The 9,777-nt window shown below is 47.9% G+C and overlaps 1 protein-coding gene across 1 annotated transcript; it reads right to left on the bottom strand.

Annotated features, from left to right (window-relative positions):
* Positions 1–7,193: 7,193 nt before the first annotated feature.
* Positions 7,194–8,765, bottom strand: LOC141026629 (F-box/FBD/LRR-repeat protein At5g22660-like). Its single transcript, XM_073503467.1, has one exon. It carries the CDS (start codon positions 8,763–8,765, stop codon positions 7,194–7,196), a length of 1,572 nt encoding a protein of 523 aa, XP_073359568.1.
* Positions 8,766–9,777: the final 1,012 nt, after the last annotated feature.

Below are 9,777 nucleotides of genomic sequence, written 5' to 3'. Positions count from 1 at the left end.
GTTCTTCCAGACCATTATTGTCGTTAAGATATGACAAGACATCACCTCCGACTAAGATTATGTCCCCCAACACCTCTTCTGCTTCCTCGTCTCGTCCGTGCTCCATTGTTTCTGCAAATATTACAACATGGCAATTATTACACAAACATGACAGCAGGTGGATATATTAGTGCAAACGTAGACCTAGCTTATTCCGGGTTTGGGGTGGCCTCGGCAACGCTTCAAGGGTAGGGGCGCGGCGGGAGGGGGTAGGAGACCGACATCGTTTTTTTCTAGGGTTTGAGTGTCCTCGAGAGTTTTGGTCGAGCGAGAGGGCCGGGGGGTGCTCCCGAGGTATAAGTTATCACGGTCGAAGTTATCCGGGAGGGGGTTATATCGACAACGACGACATACATACATGGGAAAATAATGTTATCGGGGAGGGGGTAGGTCGACCCCCCCCCTCATGTTGAAGTTATCGGGACACGGGGTATATCGACAACGACATATCCGATAAAAAATAAGAAGACGAAGAAGAAATAAAAAGAGGAGAAGAAGATATTAATAGAGGAGAAGATTGAAGAAAAAAAGAAGAAAAAAAGAGGAGAAGAAGAAATGAATAGAGGAGAAGAAGAGAAAATAGAACTCCTCTATTCCTTTCTTCTTCTCCTCTTCTTTTTCTTCTTTTTTCTTCTTCTTATTTATTTCTCCTCTTCTTCCTCTCCTCTTCTTCTCCTTTCTTCCTCTTCTTATTTTCCTTTTTCCTCTCATTCTTTTTCTTCTTCTTCCTTTCATAGCTAGATATATAAAACTTTTAAAAAATGTAACTTTTGCATATATACATGGAAAAAAATGTTATCGGGGAGGGGGTATATCGACCCCCCCCCTCGACCCTCTTTTCCTTCTTCTTCCTTCTTCCTTCTTCCTCTTTTCTTCTCCAACACAAAACACATCTCATCTCATTTCATCCAAAAATAATTCTTTGCATATGAACATACATACATTTACTTTTTTTCTCAAATGTTACATTTGAACATTTTCTTAAATGAGCATATGAACATTCTCTTGAATATTAATGAGCATATGAACATACATATCACCAAAAAATAGAACTTTTTCTTGGTAACAAAAAAATGCAAAAACGAGCATTATACAGCATATACAGAGCATTATACAGTGAACATACATACATACATACATCGTAACAAAAAAAATGAAAAATAGGTCGGTGGTCGGCGACGACGATGATGGTTGGCGGTGGCGCGCGCTTACGGATGGCGTGCGGGGACGGCAATGAGAAGGAAAGGGGAGGAGGCAGGGGCTCACAGCGCGGGAAGGGGTCGAGGTCGCCGGCCGGAATCAGTGCGGAGGCGGACGAACGGCCTCGGGGATGAACGGGTCGCGGGAGCCGGCGTGGTGTTCCCCGCAGCGACGGCGATGACGGGCACGGGTGACGACGACGGCGACGACGGGCGCGGGCGACGACGGCGGCGTCAGCGGAGGCGGCGGGCGGCGTCGGGGCAGCCTGGCGGCGACGGGGCAGGGGCGACGACGGGGGCGCGCGGACGGCGTCGGGGCGGCGCGCGGACAGCGTCTGGGCGGCGGGCGGCGTCAGGGCAGCGGATGGCATCGATCTGGGTAGCCTGGCGGCGTCGATGAGCTCGGCGTCGTAGGGCGGGAAGCGGCGGCCTTTGGTCCCGGTTGGTGGCACGAACCGGGACTAAAGTGGGGGCATTGGTCCCGGTTGTTGCCACGAACCGGGACCAAAGGGTGGCATTGGTCCCGGTTCGTGCCACCAACCGGGACCAATGGCCTTGCACAACGGCGTGGTGGTGGGAGTTTAGTCCCACCTCGCTAGTTGAGAGCGTCGACTACCTGTTTATAAGCACTGCTGCCTCCTCTCTCTCGAACTCCTCTGAACTGCAGGCCTATGGGCCTAATTTGACACTGCTTTGCCTGTGGGCCTGCTGGGCCATCTGCGGGCCTGAATCCTGGCCCAACTAGCTGGGTTTCTAGTCGTATTCAGGCCGTGGTGGCCCAGGAGGTGCCATTTTTTTTCAGTTTTTTTGTTTTCTTTGTTGCTTTATTTTTTTATTTTGTTTCTACTTACAACAAAATACTTACTGTTGCTATTTTATTTATTTTATTAAGGTTTATTTATTTTGTTTTATTATAGTTTATTTTATTTTATTTTATTTTGTTTCTACTTATTTATTTTATAAAAGTTTATTTTATTTATTTTATTTTGTTTCTACTTATTTATTTTATTTTATTTTGTTTCTACTTATTTATAAAAGTTTATTTTGTTTATACTTATTTATTTTATTTTCTTTTTTGCTTTTTGTATTAATTTTATGAAAATTCTTTTTGATTTTAATGTTTTGAACAGAAAATACTTTGATAATTTTAGTTGCATAAATCCTATATAATTTTAGTTTCAATAATACTAGAGGTTTATAAAAGCTTTTTAGTTGATTCGTTTAGTACCGGTTCTTTCTGCCCTTTCTGACTTCATTTTTTATTTTTCATGCATTTATTGATTATTTTGAGCTATAAGACCCTGAAATTAAAAAGTATTTCAAATGAACTCTGAAAAGGTTGAAAGTTGGCATGGTATCATCATTTCATACACATAGCATGTGCAAGAAAGTTGAGAGGGTTACGGCAAAAACTGGATGCACTTCGTGTACAAAACGGACAATGGTATCATACTCGTGTGTTACAAAGTTGGCATGGTATCATCATAATAGTTGCCGGAGAAAGTCTTCACTTTTTCTTCGCTTGTGTCATTTGCTTATTGCGCCGTAACCATGGATAATTTTCATCGTTTATCAGGATGCTTGGGTCGGCCTTGACTTTGAAGGGAGGAATTTCATGAAACTTTCCATAATCTTCAGACATGTCTGTCTTGCCCTCCACTCCCACGATGTCCCTTTTTCCTGAAAGAACTATGTGGCGCTTTGGCTCATCGTATGATGTATTCGCTTCCTTATCTTTTCCTTTTCTCGGTTTGGTAGACATGTCCTTCACATAGATAACCTGTGCCACATCATTGGCTAGGATGAACGGTTCGTCAGTGTATCCAAGATTTTTCAGATCCACTGTTGTCATTCCGTACTGTGGGTCTACCTGTACCCCGCCTCCTGACAGATTGACCCATTTGCACTTAAACAAAGGAACCTTAAAATCATGTTCGTAGTCAAGTTCCCATATGTCCACTATGTAACCATAATATGTGTCCTTTCCCCTCTCGGTTGCTGCATCAAAGCGGACACCGCTGTTTTGGTTGGTGCTCTTTTGATCTTGGGCGATCGTGTAAAATATATTTCCATTTATCTCGTATCCTTTGTAAGTCAATACAGTCAAAGATGGTCCCCTGGACAACGAGTACAACTCATCGCAAACAGTGTTGTCACCTCTGAGATGTGTTTCCAACCAACTGCTGAAAGTCCTGATGTGTTCACATGTAATCCAGTCGTCGCACTGCTCCGGGTGTTTGGAGTGTAGACTGTTCTTGTGTTCATCGACATACGGGGTCACCAAGGTAGAGTTCTGTAGAACTGTGTAGTGTGCTTGAGACCGAGAATATCCGTCCCTCCATATTATTGAGTCCCCTCCAAGCGTGCCTTTTCCAGTCAGTCTCTCCTCATACCGCGATTTAGGGAGACCTATCTTCTTAAGGCGAGGAATGAAGTCAACACAAAACCCAATGACATCCTCTGTTTGATGGCCCATGGAGATGCTTCCTTCTGGCCTAGCGCGGTTACGGACATATTTCTTTAGGACTCCCATGAACCTCTCAAATGGGAACATATTGTGTAGAAATACGGGCCCCAGAATGACAATCTCGTCGACTAGATGAACTAGGACGTGCGTCATGATATTGAAGAAGGATGGTGGGAACACCAGCTCGAAACTGACAAGACATTCCGCCACATCACTCCTTAGCCTTGGTATGATTTCTGGATCGATCACCTTCTGATAGATTGCATTGAGGAATGCACATAGCTTCACAATGGCTAATCGGACGTTTTCCGGTAGAAGCCCCCTCAATGCAACCGGAAGTAGTTGCGTCATAATCACGTGGCAGTCATGAGACTTTAGATTCTGGAAGTTTTTCTCTGGCATATTTATTATTCCCTTTATATTCGACGAGAAGGCAGTCGGGACCTTCATACTGAGCAGGCATTCAAAGAAGATTGCTTTCTCTTCTTTCGTAAGAGCGTAGCTGGCAGGACCTTCATACTGCTTCGAAGGCATGCCGTCTTTTTCGTGCAAACGTTGCAGGTCCTCCCGTGCCTCAGGTGTATCTTTTGTCTTCCCATACACGTCCAAGAAGCCTAGCAGGTTCACGCAAAGGTTCTTCGTCACGTGCATCACGTCGATTGAAGAGCGGACCTTTAGGTCTTTCCAGTAGGGTAGGTCCCAAAATATAGATTTCTTCTTCCACATGGGTGCGTGTCCCTCAGCGTCATTCGGAACAGCTAATCCGCCGGGACCCTTTCCAAAGATTACGTGTAAATCATTGACCATAGCAAGTACGTGATCACCGGTACGCATGGCGGGCTTCTTCCGGTGATCTGCCTCGCCTTTGAAATGCTTGCCTTTCTTTCGACATTGATGGTTGGTCGGAAGAAATCGACGATGGCCCAGGTACACATTCTTCCTGCATTTGTCCAGGTATATACTTTCAGTGTCATCTAAACAGTGCGCGCATGCGTGCTATCCCTTGTTTGTCTGTCCTGAAAGGTTACTGAGAGCGGGCCAATCGTTGATGGTTACAAAAAGCAACGCGTGCAGGTTAAATTCCTCATGTTTGTGCTCATCCCACCTACGTACACCGTTTCCATTCCACAGCTGTAAAAGTTCTTCAACTAATGGCCTTAGGTACACATCAATGTCGTTGCCGGGTTGCTTAGGGCCTTGGATGAGAACTGGCATCATAATGAACTTCCGCTTCATGCACATCCTAGGAGGAAGGTTATACATACATAGAGTCACGAGCCAAGTGCTGTGATTGCTGCTCTGCTCCCTGAAAGGATTAATGCCATCCGCGCTTAAACCAAACCATACGTTCCTTGGGTCACCTGCAAACTCAGCCCAGTACTTTCTCTCGATTTTTCTCCACTGCGGCCCGTCAACGGGTGCTCTCAACTTCCCGTCTTTCTTACGGTCCTCACTGTGCCATCGCATCAACTTGGCATGCTCTTCGTTTCTGAACAGACGTTTCAACCGTGGTATTATAGGAGCATACCACATCACCTTCGCAGGAACCCTCTTCCTATGGGGCTAGCCGTCAACATCACCAGGGTCATCTCGTCTGATCTTATACCGCAATGCACCGCATATCGGGCATGCGTTCAGATCCTTGTACGCACCGCGGTAGAGGATGCAGTCATTAGGGCATGCATGTATCTTCTGCACCTCCAATCCTAGAGGGCATACGACCTTCTTTGCTGCGTATGGACTGTCGGGCAATTCGTTATCCTTTGGAAGCTTCTTCTTCAATATTTTCAGTAGCTTCTCAAATCCTTTGTCAGGCACAGCATTCTCTGCCTTCCACTGCAGCAATTCCAGTACGGTACCGAGCTTTGTGTTGCCATCTTCGCAATTGGGGTACAACCCTTTTTTGTGATCCTCTAACACGCGATCGAACTTCAGCTTCTCCTTTTGACTTTCGCATTGCGTCCTTGCATCGACAATGACCCGGCGGAGATCATCATCATCGGGCACATCGTCTGGTTCCTCTTGATCTTCAGGAGCTTCCCCCGTTGCAGCATCATTGGGCACATCGTCTGGTTCCTCTTGATCTTCAGCAGCTTCCCCCGTTGCAGCATCACCGTATTCAGGGGCATATAGTTGTCATCGTCCTCTTCTTCTTCGCCATCTTCCATCATAACCCCTATTTCTCCGTACCTCGTCCAAACATTATAGTGTGGCATGAAACCCTTGTAAAGCAGGTGGGTGTGAAGGATTTTCCGGTCAGAGTAAGACTTGGTATTCCCACATTTAGGGCATGGACAACACATAAAACCATTCTGCTTGTTTGCCTCAGCCACTTCGAGAAAATCATGCACGCCCTTAATGTACTCGGAGGTGTGTCTGTCACCGTACATCCATTGCCGGTTCATCTGCGTGCATTATATATAATTAAGTGTGTCAAAAACCATTACATAACATCATGAATAGATAATTAAGTGACCAAATTAATAGAAGTTCATCATCACATTAAAACCAAAGTACATACATAGTTCTCATCTAACAACATATAGCTCTCCAGAGCATCTAATTAATTAAACCATACATCTAAAGTAAGAATTTTTTTCTTTCAGAAAGAAGATAAGAACAAGAGGCTCACCACGGTGGTGCCGGCGACGAGATCGGCGCGGGCGATCGACGGCGGTGAAGACGGGAATGGGACGTGACGGGCCGCTAAACCTAGACAAATCTCGAAGAAAATGGAGCTTTGAGGTCGAGCTTCGAGAGGAGAAAGCTTAACTAGTGTGGCTCGGGCATTTCATCGAACACCTCATGTGCATAGGAGGTGAGCTAGAGCACCACAAAGCCCTCCCCTCGCCGGCCAGAGAAAAACAAAGCACTGGAGTGCTCTGCTCGCGGGCGAGGGGTATTTATAGGCACCTCATTGGTCCCGGTTCGTGGCATGAACCGGGACTAAAGGGCAGCCTGTGGTCCCGGTTCAAGCCACCAACCGGGACCAATGGTGGTGGGCCAGGAGCGAGGCCCATTGGTCCCGGTTCGTCCCACCAACCGGGACCAAAGGGGCCAGACGAACCGGGGCCAATGCCCCACGAGGCCCGGCAGGCCCCTGGCCTCACGAACCGGGACCAGTGCCTCCATGGGTCCCGGTTCTGGACTGAACCGGGACTAATGGGCTGACCCGGCGTGAACCAAAGCCCTCTTTTCTACTAGTGATTGGTTTTGTCTCTAACATTTTACTAGTAAGCTCCTAGTCGTAATAATATGAAATGCCAGGTTTCATGAATGATGAACGTACCCACGTGTAATATGAATATCACAACAAATATACACATTGCATCAATTATATAACCTCCTATGCAAATACGCAATTTCCAAATATAAGATGTGGGACAAGCGATTACAATCTCTTCTAACACTGTGAATGTTCATTCTGTCAAGATGTAACACTACATAAATAGGAGTATACGTACCATATTTCCCCTTATTTTCTAGAGTCACCTCTTAAGAGGTAAGAGCACGAAACTTGTGGCCCCTAACTCTTTCCTGCTCGAGTTCCACTTTGCAATCCTGGGCTTCATGTGCTCACACAACTTTTCGTCTCCACTGTCAATAAGTATTTCTTTAAGAAACATCGCATTCTCGGCGAAAGTTTTTATCAGCTTGACACCAAGACAGTCCTTCTTCTCTAGCTGGAACTGTAAGTCCACTCTCCTCAGGGAGCTCTGCAGGCATTGGAATAAGTAGCGTGGACCTACCATGGCAGCCATAAGAATTTCCTTCCGGGTAGTTCCTTTCTGTTTGTGTCCCCCTTGTTTATTCGACGCATCCTCCTCCTCGTACATTGCGGTGAGGTTGATTCGGAGGGTAATGAGCACAGGACAGCAGTGGAGCAGGTTCAAGATGGTCGTCACTGCTGCAGTCTTGTCTTTGGTCCAATGTGCTCCTTGAAATTCGAGACGCTCGAGGCGACCGAACGCCGGCAGGAGCTCGATCTGCCTTGCCTCGCTGAGGACGGCGATATCCTCGAGGTGGTTCACACTCAGCCTCATCTCCTTGGTACCAGTGAAGTTCCGAGTGAATTTCCAGAAGGTTTCTAAGTCACGGTTTGGATCCTTTACCCTGTAGCCTTGCTCGAAAAATTCCAGATCCACTTGTTCAAACTCGAGGGGCTGTGGACTGAATGAGTAGGAGCGGAGTGGCCCCTTGTAGCTAAATCGGCGCAGCCTCATCGCGTCGATCTTCAATCGATCGACGGTCTTCTTGAAGAACCAGCCGTGTCTATGCCCTATTGTCACCTCCCACTTGCAACTGTCAAGCACAAGCACGGTGGTTGCAGGACATCGGAAGTGGCGCCATGTGGCTTCTATGGCTTCCTCGTGTGTTATGAAGACATACTCGAGTCGGACGGCAGCGAGCGACGGCACCGCGTCAATAACGCGTTGGAGGGATCCTAGTTGCTGGGTGCAATGGCTCAGCCTTAGGGAGGAGAGCCGTGGGAGCACGGCCTCCGTGTGGTAGACTAGTACTCCACTGCAGTTGGTGAGTTCTAGGATCCGCAGTGCCACCAACTGCAGCGAGTCGAGGGTGACTGTGCAATTGAATACCCACCGATCATAGGGGCTGCCGGAAGGATCTTTGGCGGCGAGCAGGAGCTCCTCGACGCGGCGCGTCGCCCGGTTGGAGAGCACGACCTCGACCATGTCTTTGTAGGATGACACGACCTCGTAATGGTCGCTGACAGGGTACCAGGTGATTAAAGTGAGCCTTGTGACGGGAACGGTGGCGGCGTCGAGCGCTCCCGTGGCCGCGGAGACCATGTCGTCGCTCCCGGAGAAGAAGCGGGCGTGGGCGTTGTCTTGCTCGTGCCCTTGTTGTCGGCGGTGTTTCTTTTTCTCGACGACGCCCGTCTCGAGGTTTACGGCGCCCGAGGAGAGCCAGAGCGGCTCTCGCCAACGGCGGGAGAGCGCGGTGGTGGAGGCTGCCTCCTTGAGTGGGGCGAAGTGGAGGATGCGGCGGAGGAGGTCGTTGGGGAGCGAGGACAGGCGGTCCACGCAACCGCCGGCCATCGCCTATGTCGATCGGTGGCACGTTTGAGACGATGCGATCGTGATCTCGATTGGATTCACACCTACGTGGTGTATATATGTATACGTACATGAGTCAGTTTGGGTCCTCAACGTATTGGGTGGATCGAACTGAATACCAATCGGGCGTTAGTTATCTTCTTTTTTGCAAAACAATTTTTTATTACAATTCCGTTCGGCCGTGAACAACTAAATAAAATCTGTCTTCCCTTTTCAGTGTTATCTTCAGCCATCTTAAGATTTATTTAAGACCTCTTCGAGTAATTTGAGACCATATACTCGGAGATGTGCGTTTTTCCACGGCCACTGCTGAGCGTGCCCCTGGTATCTTTCTTCCCAATCCCCCGCCTCCTCCATTCGACACGCGTTCAATTCCCTTCTGGATCTAGCAAATGATGCATTGAGAAGAAAAACCGCTTTTGCTTCACTGAAGCAAAAAATGATTTTTTTAAGGCAAAGCAAAGCTTTATAAACTTAACGGTGCTTGGGCATATCACCCAAAGCACATTCAGCCACATGGGCCGGGACATCCGACTCCCATTCCACATAGTAGTTCGGAGCATACAAGCGACCCATATTCGCTAATTCAAGAGCTTCCTGGAGAAGCTGTGAGTCCGTCTCAAAGACCACCCTTATCATCCCTAGATCAGCAGCAACTGTGACAGCATGTGACATGACACAGGCTTCAGCTGCGAATGCGTCCTCGATATTCTCCTGATGACCGGCCCGGGCACACACAATTAAGCCATCCGGAGACCTAGCCCGCGCGCCCGCCCGCCCGCCAATCCAGCATGAGACTCACCCGGTATAAAGGATCAATCTAGGTTGATTTTAATCATGTCCTCCGCAGGTGGCCGCCAATGACACACGGTCACCATCTTGTGCACCGGAAAAGAAAAAGAACTCGCCGGACAAAAAAAAATCCAGGGAACGACAAAACCTAGCGAGCCTGAACCGTTTATAGGGTGTAGTGCTGGGTCTAGCAGCGCACGGC

Source organism: Aegilops tauschii, chromosome 7 (assembly GCF_002575655.3).
Source record: "Aegilops tauschii subsp. strangulata cultivar AL8/78 chromosome 7, Aet v6.0, whole genome shotgun sequence".
NCBI lineage: Eukaryota > Viridiplantae > Streptophyta > Magnoliopsida > Poales > Poaceae > Aegilops > Aegilops tauschii.
Note: the sequence above shows the minus strand (reverse complement) of the source record. Positions and strands in the feature narration are given on the sequence as shown.

Excerpts from the sequence above, each read along its gene's own strand:
- LOC141026629 (XM_073503467.1), bottom strand. The coding sequence starts at position 8,765 with ATGGCCGGCGGTTGCGTGGACCGCCTGTCCTCGCTCCCCAACGACCTC.